We start from the raw sequence: 17496 nt of genomic DNA, 5'->3' as shown, positions 1-17496 counted from the left end.
TGACTGCTACTGGGTTCGAAAACTCATGCAAGTAATGTTGAACTATTAATGATGCTCATAAAAGTTAACAGAGTGCAATGTTTCTGCATTGCTTCACAGAACAGAAATAAACATCAGAATGAATGATCATCTTATAAATACCAAAAATAATGTGATTAACACAGAGCACTAACATATTCCAGCAATAGATTAAAGCAAATGATACTGAAAATGGTGCAATTGCATGCACATATTCTGAACGTTTTGGTGTTAAATGTTGGCTAAAACATAATATTCGTTACCTCCTACGGTTTCTAATGAGTCATAACACGTTGTTACAGATGGGTTCAAATGAATGTTCAATGTAAAAACCTATGCCACTGCCACTAATAGGCAGATGTTGGGGAAGCAAAGGTTCCATCACTTCTTCTCTCAAGAGCACTCTGTTCTGAAAAGCCAATCTTGTGGTTATACTTATCAAACTAGGTAGATATGTGGATGGCACTTCTGGTAAGTGGTAGGAAACATTCCCAGACATCTATGTTAAAGAAAGCTAGGCATGCTGCCATTAATGCCCTGCATTAGCAAGGGTGGAGAAACAGGAGCAGTAATAAAGACAGGAGTAAATTTAACATGAGCCTTGTTCGGCTTACCATGTGTCAATCTTATGCCATCTGGCTTATAATAAAAAGTAGAGACAAAACTTTTACAATTACAAAACTTTTCACCGCAACTAAGCAACTGAGCAACACCTCAAAGCTAGATTCAATTTTGTTTTGTCACACATTTAAATTGAGATTCAAAACCCAACAGCCATTGATCTACGAACCGAGTAAATGATGAAACAAACACTGTGCAAACTACATCTCAGGCTGCACAGCTTCAGTTTGACCACTTGATGAACTGTAATAGTTTTAGCATGAAATATAGGCCATAGTAGGCAGCTGTAAAGGGAATGGATGAGCTCTCTCACTGACAGCAAAGAGGACTCGAGGCCCTTGACTCTCACCTGCCTCTTCTAAAAACTGTTGAGATGGCAGAACCGCATGCGAGTGTGTCTGTTCCAGAACTCTGACACGTCCGCTGCAGTGGCCCGTGATATTTGCTGATGTTACACACTCGCACACGTCTGCTTCAGACTCAACTCTTGAAGGGTGACGGTGACCCTACCGGGCAGTTTGATAATGCTAAGATTGAAAACTATTTTCACAAAGTCAAGATCAACATCAAGGTTGTAACATGGTTGTAAAGTCACCATGAAATCAAAATTGACAAGTCTTGTTTTTTTTTTTTTTTAAATTACAGTTTTTAAAATAAATTAATTATCCATAAATATAATTTATGAACCCAGCATGTACCCTCATGATCTTTAATCAAATTAACTTAATTAACCCTTCCTTTTGCAGCGATATATCTTCTCTTCTCTGATGACGTGTTTACTGGCGCGAGGGCGGGACAACCTGTCACTCACATGAGATCGACCAATAGCAAACCACAACCATCCAATCAATTCCCAATGGACAAAATCAAGCCCTGCCCGGCAGTTTTTTGTTCTTGTTCTGCTTTACTAAGATATACATTCACAATAGGGAAGAAAAAACTATTGCAATTTCCGTTTCAACTTTAACCAAAGTACAGAAAAAGCACTAGGGATGCAGATATTAAAATCAATAAGCCAATATTTCTTTTCATTTTATGCCCGAAAAAACAGGTGACCAAAATAAAATAAAAATTCTAAAATGTTTTGTAAATTTAAAATTTAGACCTAAAAATCAATTTCACATGTTACAAGCTAATTTAAGCATCAAACAATTATAAATCTTTGAAATTTGCTAAAGATTACATTTAACAGTGTCGATAAATTACGTTAGATGGCAACAAATGTAACAGAGTAAATGCAAAAATCGGCAAAACTACCATGCATAAATAAATATCCAATATTGGCCAATATCAAATGATAACAATGCATTAAAAAAATGAACATCAGTCAATAAATAAATATATTATATATATTTTTGCACCCCACCCCTTATTTTTTGCTTCCTCTTGGCATATCAGCTTCTGCAGAGCACCGAGAAGGACCTCAGATCACAAGATGATGCATTCAATCTCAGAACATGAAATACAAGAGACGATTTTGAAGGTACATTTTCATGACGATGATGACTGCTGAAGAGATCTGGAGGAGTTATCAGTCTGATAAGAGCATGCAGGCAGTGTGTTAGCTAGGACAAGTTGTCAACAGAGCCGACAGGAAATGACATGCAGAAATCATCACCCTACAGCTATTAAAAAAGCACTTAGATCCAGATAAGGGAAATGAGCTCTCAGTCGTGTGGAGTGGACATCATGTTCAGGGCAGGGCATGGATACTCATTAGCAGTAGACAAGGCCGTTAAGTCTAAGCATTTTAAGTAGTCTAAGAACTCTTAAACAAGATTAGTTTTTCTAGCAGGAGACCCCCATATAGAGTGGATTCAGACTAACTTCAACGCCTATGATTGGCCATTGCGTTCACGCGCTCAACAAACATGTCTGTGATTGGCTACAGTGCTCAATGCTGCAAAAACACATTGTAAATAGAAACCTTTGATGCTCTACACAGAGCGCTCACACAAATACACACGGGAGCGTTTGAAAGCAGCCGCTTATCAGCGGGATATCATCAGGACTCTGTACTACAGAAAACCTGGTATTGTTATGCTTTCAAAATCGAATAAATATCGATTTGGCACCGAACGCTAGTTGGCTTTCTTCCTCAAGCGCTTACACGATACGCACTTATCAGCTTTTGGTAGACCTGATAATGAACTATTATCCAAGAAAAATGGTAAACCACAGACCTGTGCACTCTTCCATCCAGAGGTCGCATTAGACTTTCTCATTTTCCGTCATTTTGACAGACAGGTTCGTAAAAATTCCGTCATAATCTATTACCCCGTCATTTTAATTTTCATATTTTAATAAGACAACTTTTAATAGCTTTTTTTATTTATTTATTTAGGAAGAGATAAACAGAGACTCTGTGTCACTTTTCATGTTCAACACCACACGAAGAAGATGAAGGTTTGTTTTTCCGCAGTGACAGCGGAGGCCACTAAGGGGCCGTTTAACGACAACGTTTTCAACTAACAAGGGAAAACTTTTCATGCGTTTTGGCCGTTCATTTACACAACAAGAGTGTTTTGGGATCCTGAAGATGCTAACATTTACAAATGGGTTTCAAAGTGCACGTTTTTGAAAATTAAATGCTGTTATTGTCTTTTGTAAACTACAAAAAAGCGAATTTGTGAAAACGGTGATGTCATGCGCACGCGTATTACGTGTTCAGTCTACAGGCGCATAGTTTTTCTTTACAAAGTGACATCGCCAACTACTGGCCTGCCATGTGTTTAATTGTTTTGGTAAATCCATGTGAACGGGGATTGTTTTGACAACATAATCGTCTGTACATGAAAAATGGAAAGGCAAAACTTTTCAGTACATCGTTGTCATGTAAACTTAAAGGGATACTTCACCTCTGGGAAGATGAATGTGTATTTAAAATAGGTCATTTAAGTAGAAGAAATGTGAAGAAATTTTTTAATTTGGAGCTTTCTAGACTGAGAAAAGCCAGAAAATGTATTTTTGGCTTATGTGGATGAAAGACAACAACTCCCAGAATGCACTTGTTTCGCTGCCTTAGGAGGCCACGCCTACCGGTAAGGGAGCGCAGTTGAAAACAAACAACAAGGCTAGCCTACGTGATGAGTTTGCCAGGGATTTAGAGATCGCCCAAAATGTCCGGGATTCGGCTTTTGCGTTCTACAGTCGCCATTCATTCATCATGTTTACTGTGGTGAGCAGGACGAGGCTGAGGGCCGCGGGAGAACGGCGCGTCTCAGTAATGACGCCACCAGCCTCGCGCCGTTCTCCCGCGGCCCTCAGCCTCGTCCTGCTCACGGGTCTCGCATCTCTCACGGAGGAGCGGGAATTTTCTTAGCAATGTTAAAACGCACATCAACCGATCACTTGTTTAGCGTTCATGTAAACACTACATTCAGATTCACCAATCGGAATGAATTCAGTTAGATTGAAACAAAAGGTGTGCATGTAAACAATGAATGGCGACCGCAGAACGCAAAAGCCGAATCCCGGACATTTTGAACGATCTTGACGGCCGGACAAGTCCGGGAAAAAGAGGATGGTAACCCCTACTACTCAGCTTTCTCCTACTATTCAGCTTTCTCCACAGAACAAGAGCATGCTAGCTTAGCTTCCAAAGAAAGACGGCTGACACTGTGTACATTCTGTGAGTGAGATCCAACCCTCTATGGGCGGGTTGAAAACATGCAGAACAGCCCCTACTACTGGCTGTAGTCTTTAGCCTCTGGCCAGAAAATCCTCCGATGACGCAAAATGACGATTTTTGCGTCATCGGAGGATTTTTTCCAGACAAAAAATACATAAATCTCTCATCTCAGGGGGATATGAGGGTGGAAAGCATGGTAATTCGAAAATACTACAGGTTTTCTACTAATACAAAGCTTAATGCTAAATCCTGAAGTATCCCTTTAATCTAAAACAACTATGAACAATACAATATATTTAAAAAATCAAATTCCGATTGTAATACGAACAAACCGTAAAAAATGAACTGAACTAAACTCAATCGAAGCTCTGTATCTTCCTGAACTCAAATCTTCTTCCAGGTTCACATCGACTTAAACTGGATGCTCGCCTTTGTGTAATCTAACACATCAAGGGAGACTAATGCAGAGGCAACTCATTAGATTTTGCATCTTTGCCTCTGACTGATGACTTCTCGTGGCAGATTTATTTTTGTTCTGGAGGCAGAACTCTGTTGCCATACTGGAGCGCACACGCCACCAACTGGACAGGGGTGGGAATTACAGTTACATGTTAGAATACATCACCCTCAGTGTAATCTGTCAAACTGACGGACGGCCTTCAGATTTTTCCATCACTGCTAAAAAATAAATAAATAAAAAAACAGTAAATGATGGAACATATTCGGTTGATGCGACATCTGCTTCTGTCCTTCACTGCTGTTCACCAGCCTGAATCCCAGCTGTTATTAGCAGGTATTAGGTCACAAATTGCAACCTCCAGGCTGATTAGTGTAATTGTGTTTAAAGCTCAAGCTCAATTCCTTCCAGATTTCTCCATCCTCGGCTTTCTAATTCTGTACATTCCCTAGTGAAAATTGACGTGTCAACATAATGTGAAGAGCACTTCAATGTAACCTGCAGGCGATTCATACGGAGTACAAATGAGAAGTGCAACCGCAATGCTTTGTGCAACGTCTCAAACTCATTTTCTGTAAAAGTGTTCTATTTCTGATCAAATTAGAGCAAGTACAACTTGCGTTTCACAAAGTGAGGCATAACAGACTCTACTCATCTACTCACTGCCCCAAGGCGGTTAAGAGCAAATCATATTTTGAGCCAGGAACAAACACTTTGTACATGACATGTAAAAGAATGAGTCACACAGCAAAAGAGTCACAGTTGCTGCAAGCCTGCTCTGCGCAAAAAGTCAGCTCTGTGACCTTCCTGCCTGCTCGAACACGTTCAGAAGAGAGAACGCATGAATGAAACAAAAGAGCTCTCGCTGAGTCACATACTTGCAGGATACATTCACACCTAGCGAGGAAAGGAAGAACGTGTCAACACCACTGCTGAAGAATGTTACTTTAAAAAGTAACATGCTCCAATATTGCATTACTTTTTATTGCAAAGTCATGTTATTTTTCCTCTACTTTTTACTTTTTTTTTAATCCCCATCTCACATTCACAAGAAACAACGTAAAGCATCACAAATCCAAATGTTACATTTCTGACAAAAAGGTTTTTTTTGTTTTTAAAGATTTTAATTCTATGGTATAATCATCAGAAACAAGACAAGGCCATTGCTTATGAACAAGTTTATGACGAAGACACACGGTGTTACTTTTGGCTGCTTCATACTAAAAAATGGGAAATTAACATTATTTATTTGAAAGTGTAAAATTTGTGTACTTAACAACTATTACGTTATTTTATGCATTACATGTAAAAGTAATGTTACTTATTTGAAAAAGTACTTGATATTGTGTCAATTTAATAAGTGAATTAGTGGAAAAATCTGATTATATAAATTAGTGGAAAAAATCTCAATACATAATTACTTGTTTGAAAAAGTAACTGATACTGTGAAAATTATGTGAAAAATCTGATTACATAACGTTACTTCTTTTAAAGAAAATAAACTGGTATTGTGTAAATTTAAAGAGCAATGAATCACTTTCTGTGTGAAAAAATCTGACTGTGAACAGAAATCATATTATATAAAATGTTACTTTGGAAAAAAAGTAATTTGTGTAAATTTAATAAGCAACAAATGATTAAGTGAAAAAAATATTTTAAAAAGTAATTGATATTGTTAAAATTTAAAGAACAATGTATTACTTGGCGCGTGAAAAATCTGATTAAATGAAATGTTATTTGAAAAACTAGCTGATATTGTGTACATTTCATCTGCAAGGAATTACTTTCTGCATGAAAACATCTGATTGTGTGTAAAAAAAAAAAAAAGATTAGGCATATTGGGAAAAAAAATCGAAATACATGATACATTACTACTTGAAAATTTTACTTATATGGTGTACATTTAATGAGCAACGTATTTCTTGTGGGGAGAAAATCTGATTGTCAAAAAAATCTGATTACACATGCATTTAAAAAACTGACATTAGATTAGATGTTAGATTGGGGGAAAAAAATCTGATTATGTAACATGCATTTCTTGTTTGAACAAAATAACTATAAAAGCAACACTCGTTAGTTAAAAAAGCTCTTTGATCACACAGCCTCTAACGTATTACCCCCCAAAACACTGGTCACCACTATTAGAAAATCATGACATGCATACAGACGAGGAACCATCTTTGCACCATTCATGGCACTGGACATCTTGCAGACTTCACTGTCCTAAAACAACATCACACTTCCTGCAGCTGCCAACAGCCAAGGTTCCAGATGTCGGACGGTTAGGTGAGACGTGAGAAAACAGACTCTGGCCTGTCCTGAGAGGGGCGGTATGGAGGGAAAGAGAGCGTCAAACAGTTCTGGTTAAGGCCTGGGCCACCCTCCTTCTCCTCGTATCCCCACTGCAGGAATGCACTCTGCCAGCCAGAGCAAACTGAGGTTTATCTACAGCGGGAGGACTGGAATCGACTCGCAAACGAGCCTTACCGCAAACTCAATCATCAGAACTAAACAAAGAACATTTCACAGTTTGACGTTCAGACCATCAGATCCTCTTTCCCGAAGTTCCACCGCCTGTATCATCCTGCTGCTTTCCCAGGTTAACAGCTCGCATGGGAAATATAACCATGAAAGAACGTCAAAGAGGTTGTGCCACTCACGGATAATGAAAACAATGATCTGTGTGAACACTGGATCATATCAAACCAAACAGTGGGTTGCAACAGTGAAATCAGGGGCCAATATTGACACTCGCCGAGAGCCAAATGTGACTTGTCAACATCTAAATTATGAGAATGATTATAAGAAGCTCAGATTATTTGCTTAAGTGACATGAAAAAAAAAAAAGTCAGCTGAATGAATAAATGTAAATGCAATTAAAATGAAACACTGAAATAATTTATTAAAGAAAACATGCATCTTCTCAACTATTCCTTGCGTTGTTTATTTGTCTAGGACGGCTTTTTTCCCCTCCTGACCAACACATATGGTGAAATATTCATCACATCAAGCCAAAAAATAAATAAAATAATCAGGTGTCTATGAAAGGTGCAGTTTCATGGCACCAGGGCAATAAAAAAAAAAACATAAAAAAAATAAATATATATATATATATAATATATTAATATATATTTATATATATATTGCTAAGGCATTATTTATCATTTTTGTTTAGTTGAAGCAATACAATAATAAACTTAATAAAAGCTATACATGCATTTTTTTTAAAACTTAAATTAATATTAATAAAATATTATTTTATTTTATATAAAATTGGAACCTGCACATTGTCTCAGTTCACCTGCAATTTGGCAGGTGGGGCAGAAAGTTCGTTTCGGACTCTGAGTGCTGTGAACGTCAATTGTCATCTTAATGCCGACCCAGAGGTCATAAAGGTTTCTGCACAGTTGGACACTTTGCTTTAAGTAGCAGGAGATGCATTCACCTTCCATCCGCAGTTACGACTGTAATGCACCCGTAACACCCCCCCCCCCCAGGCCTGCACTGTAATTACGCAGGTCTCACCGGGGCTCTGTGTGTGCTAAAGGCCCAGGGCAGGTTGTACTGCGGGTCCCTGACAGGCCCATTTCCAGTGTGATTAATGAGCACAGCGGCCTTGCGCTACCTAAACCAGCCCAAAGTGAGTCTGCATAGGAATTGCCCTTGAGTGCTCTCCTGCAGCAGAGAGGGAGGGGGTACAAGTTCTTTAACACACACCGTCTGGAGCCCTGATAGTGAAGACAGCGATGCTGAAGCAGGGGGGCACAGGACCAATGCCAGCCCACAGACACTGGAGCCCTTCTTAATACACAGCAGATGCCACAGAGAATGTCTATACCTAACCCTCCGCCTTTTCTCAGAAGCAGAAAACTTTCCAGAATGTTCTGCAAGGTGTGAAGGACAAGAGTCTTCAGTGTTATCCAGGAAATCTGGACAATGTTACCTGGACAGAGCTGTTTGTGAAGGTGGATCTCACAAAAATTGTAAAGAACACGTCCTGGTCATGTTTCAAAAGTAAAATAAAATAAAATAGTACCATTTATTTATAATTATTTTTATTTTTTTATGTATTTAATCGAAAGACAATTCAGCACATTTCTCTTCCAAATTCTCATTAATGTGACACTCATTTTTTTTTTTTTATTGTAATTAAATACTTAATTTGGTATGTTGAAGTTCATTACAGTACAATTAAAAGATATATATTACTGCAGTATTTGTTGTACTAAATTTGCTAATTCTATTTTAATTCTATTCTAATTCAATTGTCATAGAAATAAAATGCATCAATAAATTGTCAATACGGTTAAAAGCAAAACATCTTAATGGTCTTAAAATAGGTATCATTTATGCAAAACACATTTTTAACTTATTTATTTTTACTTTATTGCTTTGAATTTTGGATCAAAACACAGATTTTTCACCCTTTTTAAGTTTTTAACTAAAACTGTTAACATTTTTGTTAATTGAAATAAAGCAGAAATAAAAAAAAAATATTAGATGAAAAACCTAAACTTATTTCAGTTGGTTGCCAAGCAACATTTCTAATTTTAAGTTGAAGTACTATAATTATAAACTGGAAATAATAATAATAATAATAATAATAATAATAATAATAATAATAATAATAATAATAAACAAAACAAATTAAAAAGCAAATTAAAACTAATTTTAAAACTAAATTAAAGTTAATTCAAAATATGAATAAAACTATAATAGTATATAAATAATGCACTGTTAAGAAAGGTTTGACTATATTAATTGTTTGCAAATTAAATTCAAGTTTTGCAGCCATTGAAGTTGAACTTTACAATCTTGTACAGTTGTGTGTGGGTGTGAGAAAAAGGCTTCTGCATCTTCAGGAGAAAAAAAAGGGTTTCCACAAGCGTCAATGGAAGCAAAGGTCACAGAGGTTGTTCCACGTGTTTTGGAACCAGTTCTAAACAAGTAAACCTGAACTGGCCTAAGCAACCCTAGTGAAAGTCTGACGGGCCAGGGCACGTTGGGAAGAAGGGGGTTAGTTTTACAGTACCTGTCTTGCGGAGCGGGAAGTCATCTTTGGGGTCGTACATTCCCAGCAACTGGTGGTTGTAAGTGGAAATCCCTGTCTGAGGTGGTGAGCTCTGGTCCAGGGAGCTGTGCTGGGTTTTCCTGTGGAACAAATCACAAACACTCATGAGAGCAAGCATAGGTACTCAAATATGTGCATTTCAAGACATTTCCACACACAGCTGCTCTCCATTCCCAGCACTAGGACGATTTCTGCCAAGTAACGGGAATGCAAACTCAGATCACCCATAATGCCTCAGCGCAGCCTAAGAGAGGGGGGCGGGGCATTATTCTGTTCACAAATTAACATGCTCAACACATTCACACTTCAAAACATCAGTGGCAGCCTATCAAAGCTCTGCAAAAATGAAAGAGATTAGCTCCTCCTTTACAGGAAAAACAACTGCACTGGGGCGTCTAAGGTCAGCTGGCATCACCACAGACCCAAGAACTGAATCTGTCTATCGTCAGCTCATCTCAAACAGACCAGGAGCGCCAATGATCTGGTTTAATAGTCCACAGAGGCTACAGAAATACCTCGCTTCTGATCAATCCTAGTGCAAATGTTGTAATCAGTATTGTGGATGTCTGAAATGAAGAAGCTATTGGCTTAAACATACAGCAACATTAAAAACTTTGGGGGTCAGTAAGATTTGTAATGACTTATTTATGAAAGAAAGAAATCAATATGTTTATTCAGCAAGGATGCATGAAATTGATAAGACATTTATAATGTTAAGTTTAAATAAATTATGTTCTTTTAAACTTTCTATTCATCAAATAATCCTGAAAAAATGCATCATGGTTTCTACAAAAATATAAAACAGCAAAAACTGTTTTCAACATTGATAATAATAAGAAATGTTTCTTGAGCAGCAAATCAGCATATTAAATGGATTTCTGAAGGATCATGTGACACCGAAGACTGGAGGAATGATGCTGAAAATTCAGCTTTGCATCACAGGAATAAATTACATATTAAAATATATTCAAATAGAAAGGTATTTTAAATTGTTGTATTATTTAACATTTTTACAGTAACAAATGAACCACCTTGGTCTTTTTTTTTTTTTTTTTTTTTTACAGACTCCAAACTTTTGAACACAAGTTCAGAAGTATGTGAAATGAATGCAAAAGCCTGGAACATTTCTTTCAAAAGGAACATTCTCTTCCCATTTTCCTAGCCTCACAGATGAGGAGCGTGAAAGGTGGGCTTGATGGAGTGAGTTTTTCACTCCCATATTCACACACACAGCCTCCTCTTCCCCGTTATCTTCCACACATGAGAAGTGCCCAATCAAAACTTGTTCAAATTTTTCACGAATGCATAGATGACAGCCAGATCTACATCTTTTGTGTGTTGAAGAGGGAAAACAAAACTGTCAATCAATCAAAACAGAAACTTATATAACATGCTTTTATTTAGGAATACCAACGCATTCTCATCCTAGGGCGTCATATACTGACGCTTTTGACATTTCGTCTACATCGAACGCACATGGCACCCAGCTTTGTTCGGTTATGGGTAGGTTTAGGTCTGGGGTAGGGTTACGGTTAGACCGCTAGGAGGCGCCTTCTGGCCCATATCTATCTGCGTCTCGTATTGACGCTAAAGGGTGCCATGTGCGTTCGATGTAGACGAAATGTAAAAAGCGTCAGTATATGACGCCTTGGGATGAGAACGGGCTGGGAATACTGCTGCAAGCAAAAACTACAGGGATATTCAGTCTGAAGTTTGGCATCAACTTCATGCAGAATGTGGATCTTTAGCTGTTTTGATCTGCCATTAAGATCTGCTGCAGATGATCTGATCACAAGTGGTCAACGTAAAATACAGGTGTAAACACGCCCAAACCACTTCAGTATTCAATCGCTCAGAGGTACTCACATTCAGACTACCGTACTCAGTATTCAGAGTACTAACATATTCAGAGGTAGTTAAAAATAGAGATGCACCGATCGATCAGCCAGGAAAAGGAATCTTCCGTCTTTCCGATTCCGTTTTGCTGCCAGCGGCACAGGCAATAACGTCAGCTGCGTGTTCTCACTCTCTTCTCTCCGACGGTGAAGTGAAGTGACACGACTAGGGCTGGGTATTGACACAAATTTCACAATTCGATTCGATTTCGATTCAGAAGCTTGCAATTCGATTCGATTCGATTCAATATCGATTATTTTGGATATCAGGTACAATACATGGCAAATTTTCTCAAGGAAAACAAATCTCTTAACTATTATTGTAACTGGGAGTCAGTTGTAGCCTATAGGCTTCATTAGCCTACTATAATATTGAAGGTAAAAATGAACTGATTTGTATACAAACACTTAAAATACACTTTTATTTATTTTTATAATAATAAAGTTATATGAAATTATATAAAAATTTAAATGGTGGCTGTCATAAAAAAACTTTCCAGATTTATTCAAACATGCATTAAATATTGAAGAACATTAAACATTATAATGAATATGTAATATGGTGCATATATTTAACAAAATGCTCCTCTCTAGAGTACATTTTTCTAGCTGACTAACGAGTTTATGGTCACTGGATATATGGTTTTTCTGAGGTAAATGTGACGCTACATGACATTGTTTACTAACGTCTTTCCAGTGATTGAGCGATTCCATGTGACATGATACAGACTTCGATAAGTTGTACTCTATCTTTTAACACACTTTCAGATGCTCATTCATGTTTATTTTGCGCAGTAACTGTTAGGAAGAAGATCACGTGCGCTCCGCGCTGCTGCTTCTCTTGAGCTGAGCTGCGCCAGAGCAATATCACGCCACAGCGCCAAAACGGTAATTATGTTTTTGAATTTCTTAAGAAAATGGACGTAATTTGAAATCTGAGACTTTGTTTCATATCAATAATAACAAAGCACAAAGATGATTGCGATTTATTGGACTGGATGCGCGCAACAATGTTCCATTCATTCATCAACTGAAAACAGGATGACTAATCGATTCTTGGGATTTAAAGGGTACATAACATGCACAGTTTCACCTAATCTCATGTTAATCTTGAGTACCTATAGAGTAGTAGTGCATCCTTAATATCTCAAAAAAGTGTTTAGTTTTATTATATTTAGAAAAGAAAAATACAGCTTTCCGATTCTCTCCGGAAAAAGCCGAGGTCCTGGAGGCGGAGCTATAGAGTCAAGCGGTAACGTTAGTGCTTGATTTCCAGCAAAAGACAGAAATCTGATCCAGTTGTACTTACATGAATGGGGTCTTTTATCACTGGGACCGCTCCACGTTTTAATAGCAAACGATTTGCAAATCCAGCGTCGACCTGAGCCTTGTTAATAAAACATTCGTCACTGAAACGACCAGAACACACAACCGCACTTCCTACACTCCGTTGCTGCCCCGGAAAAACAAACGGCATCCACTGTTCCTGTAACACTGGGTTCTTTGGGAAGCTGAACACGGTAAGCTTTCCCTCACATCCAAATAGCCTACACACTTTTTTGGAGACATTCTTGAACAAATCCTATGCAGCGCTGCCGATGATTTCCTGTTGAAGCGCGTTGATGTGCGCGGTCTCGCTCTCCTCTAGTCGACGTGCTCGCGGGCGAGCTTTTCCGAGAGAAATGCTCATATAAGGAGTTGCACTCTGATCTACGTCATTAGATCCACGATCTAAAAAAAACCAGCCGAAACTTGTACCAACCCGGAAGTAAGATTTTCAGCATAGAAATTCTCCGTTATTCGTCCAAAATATTTTTTAAAAACCTTGCCCATGTTTAGCATGAGAATCTATCTCTTTAACACTGTAAACAACTCTGAATACATGAAACACCATTGTACCCCCCCTTTAAGAATATCGTGTTGTAAAAATGTGAATGATTAAAATAGAGAAATCGGTATTTTTTGCCCAGCCCTAGACACGACACACACCCACTTCCTCTCACTCACTCGTCTCATTCGCTCCGGTTAAATAGTGCTTGTATTGTGCATCATTTTACTAATTCCCGCAGGTTTCGTGCTCATACCAAAAGCATGTGCACCACTGATCTATAAAAGTGGAGCGTACAAGCCGCCTCTCAAACAGCTTGTGCGTCGCGAGTACCAAAATAAATGGCTTACTGCGATTAAACGGTCAAATAGTCACAAAATTATATCAAAATGCCCATCTTGGCACGTATTCAGCTAAACACAGTCAGTTTTGCAACCTAATTAGTTAAGAAAGATAAATGTTGTGTAACAGTATTTTGGATCTGTGCATTAACTATTAAAGAGAATGCAGCCTAATATTCTTGCTGCTGTCTGTCATGTTAATAAAAGAACAAAAGACTAAGAAAATCACTCTCTGCTCTTGAATGAATAACTTTGTAACCTTAGGCTACGTCTACAATAATCCGGATACATTTGAAAACGGCGTTTTCGTTTATAAACGCTCTCCGTCCACACTAGCGTTTTCAGGCGTTTCAGTGTGGATGAGAAACTTTTAAAAACCGCCTGAAAACGCTAAATTCACCTCACTGCGCATGCGTAAAACCCCACAAACATACGGAGTCACCATATGTTTGGTCTAAAACACGACTGCTCTCATGTATTGCCGCAGGACAGCAAATGTGAGTAAATTGTGTCATCTTTGCAGGACTGTGATATGAAGAGTGTGCAATGTAGAATATTTTTAGCAGCAGTGTGAAAGTGAATGGTACATAACAGGCACAATACTGGTATAAACATGAATATCTATTGGTACAATATGCGTCACATGACAAAATTTACATCATCGTTTTTAAATACCACCGGATTCACAGTCCACACTACAACGCGAAAATGGCGTTTTCAAATGTATCCACTTTGGGGTGCGTTTTCAAAAAAGCTTAGTTTTCATTAATAAAAACGCCGTCTCAGTGTGGACGGAAGGCCAAAACGGAGAGAAAAATATACATTTTCAAACGAAAACGTATTAGTGTGGACATGTCCTTAATTGTAAGCATTAATCTGCATTAAATTTTTACAATGAAGACTATCCAGTGTTATTTTACATTTGATTGCTTTCATTTCTGTAGTATTTCTAACCTGAATATTGTATACCCACCTGAAAAACTTAAAGCCATGTTTATTTCATATCTCTATTTATTTTATTGCATTCATTTAAATGTTGATTTGTTCTTTTTACTTGTTTTTTTTTTTATTAAATTTTGCATTGACGATCTTATGAATTAAAGTCCTTTGAAAGAAAATCGGTATCAGCAGTTCACAACTTCACACTTACAAAAAAATCAGAATGGCCAAGAAAATTGCAATCTGCGCATCTTTAGTTAAAAACACTTGTGGTGTGACCACATCATATTCACAGAGTAAACCCAATCTCTCCTGATGCATCTCAAACAACAGTGAAACGCTGCCTACTCACTCACTTTGCTCGTCATTTGGAGAAACAAAAAAACATATTGGAGCTTGACTCAAATAGCAATTAACTATCATTCTCAAAATTAAGTGTTTGTAAAATTCACACACACACACACACACATATATATATATATATATATATATTCTTTTTTACATTACTGCATATGCCTTTTTATTGTATGCTACTTATTTCACTTGACTTTTTATACATTTGTAATACATTTTTGATAGGTGAAGCACTTGTGTAATTATTTTTTGTTATTTTAATTAATAATATTTTACTTTCTTGCACTTTGCAAACATGATGTAGTTTGTGATATATGTAGTAGCAAAAACAGAAAAGTCGCTCTCCCTGACACATCTGAGTTGCGTGTTAGCACTTAAGTGTAAACTGCAAATAAATCTGTCTCAGTTGACCACTCTGTTAAAGTAAGATATAAAAGGGACCTGTAACATGTTTGAAATATCAGGCCTGAGCAGGTTGCGATACTCACCCGTACCAGTAGCGTGGGTCACTGGACAGGCAGTGGTTGAGGCTCCTCTGGGCCAGCGCTTTCTTCTTGTTGAGGACAAACTCCTGCAACCTCATCTTCACCTCAGTGCTCGCCACAGCGCCTGTCAATCAGAGCTCACAGTTCAGGAAGATCACAAGCAGCGGGACATCAATGGCATTCTCAAAGCCTCTAGCTGTGTTATCCAGCTAGATTTCTCAAAAAGCCTCGGGAAGGGGTTTTATGCATTTGTGAGTCAATTCCTTCACCATTTCCACACCCTGTAATTTGCAGCGCTGTAATTTCGTCTTCTAAATGGTGTTAACAAAAACTCTTAATAGTCTCTTCGGCATGAGACCGAGAAGATCGAACAGTGCCCAATTGATCAAGACTACAAAGGCTGACACTTGTTTTCTGGTGTCGATAAACAGCTATTCCACTGCAGCCCGACTCGATTCAGATATCTCTTTACATCTGAGAGAAACGGCCCCTTTATCCTGTCTTAAATAGAGAGCAGACTCTCTATTCCAATTCCACAGAGACCGCAACGGTTAAACAAAGATGTCTTTTTTCTCACTATTGTTCTCACTCTGAAAGAAACACATCAGATGGATGCATTCTCACAGCTTTTCCTTCAATTACCACCTTTCCCATTGTCTGTAAACATGTCCCCAGAGGCCGTCGCTGGTGTACGTACACATCTGCGTCGCCAGACAACACGCGCTGCTCGCGGGCTACAGGTGACCGCCGTGTCAACAACAACAGCGATGGATAAAAATAGACTGGCTGTACTGCCAGGAACATTCTAGAAAATAAACAGAACTAGTGAAAGAATCACTGTAACTATTTCTTATACCTGTAACTAAACTTAATGTGCATGAGAGGTGTGCTGGTCCCACTTTATATAAAGTGGCTTTAACTACTATGTACTAACATTGAAATTAATAATTTGATACAATGTACTTATTGTGTACATATATGTTTTTACATTTATAATTACACTGTTGACCTTTCCCTTATACCTTAACCCACCCTTAAACTCACACCTGTCCCTAACCTTACCCATATCACACCTCAATAGCAGCAAAAGTGTTTTACAATACAACATGAACACAATAAGTACATTGTACATATGTTTTGATGTAAGTACATAGCACTTAAAGCCACTTAATATAAAGTGGGACTGGATTTTTTTTTTTATAATTACATTATTAAATATCTAGTTCAGTCATGAAACTCTAGATGGCGCAGACTGATAAGTCCTTCACATGCAATCTACAACCTATCACATAATTACAGCATGGCACAAGCTGATTGGCCTCTGCTGATCTTGTAGCCAATGAGATTGCTTGCTTAACATTTTAATAGTCTGGTTCATTGTTTGCTGAAACCCCCCACCTCCCCCAGCTCCACCTGCCTAGATCTGCAGCAGGATTTATTTTATATCTATTTATGCAGCAACAGCCTATCTTACATGTATCTATTAGCAGTAGCAAGTCCATATTTGCTCTGCAGAAGAACAAAACCGTTATTCAAACTGGGAGTAAATTATATAAAGAGAGCAAAACATTTTATTTTATATCTGCTCTTTTGTGACTTAAAGAAAACAGGAAATTATGGTCAGAAGGAAAGGATGTGAGCTAGACTCAAACTCATAATCTGCATGAGTGGTGCGATACCTGATCTAACCGCTAGTCCATGGCTTTGACAACATTATGGGCTTTTTGACTACTTCAGTCTGAAACTTTTTCTATTTTGGTTATGAAAAGCGAGTATAACGCTGAGTCAAACATCCACGCCGCAGTGCTAATTAGCCCAATAAATGGAAGATCTTTATGCGTTTCAGTCAGGTAATG

The 17496-nt window shown here is 38.0% G+C and overlaps 1 protein-coding gene across 4 annotated transcripts in view; it reads right to left on the bottom strand.

Annotated features, from left to right (window-relative positions):
- The window catches only part of hdac4 (histone deacetylase 4), a 210924-nt gene that overhangs the window by 69417 nt on the left and 124011 nt on the right, over nt 1-17496 (bottom strand). For all 4 annotated transcript variants that reach the window (XM_079880503.1, XM_079880504.1, XM_079880505.1 and 1 more), the window contains 2 exons: nt 15644-15764; nt 9760-9878 (listed from right to left, as the gene is read on the bottom strand). In XM_079880503.1, the coding sequence (XP_079736629.1) occupies nt 9760-9878; nt 15644-15764 (240 nt within the window). The remainder of the gene's footprint in view (nt 1-9759; nt 9879-15643; nt 15765-17496) is intronic.

The sequence above is a fragment of the Squalius cephalus genome (assembly GCF_949319135.1).
Source record: "Squalius cephalus genome assembly, chromosome: 9".
NCBI lineage: Eukaryota > Metazoa > Chordata > Actinopteri > Cypriniformes > Leuciscidae > Squalius > Squalius cephalus.
This window is presented reverse-complemented; position numbering and strand designations above follow the sequence as displayed.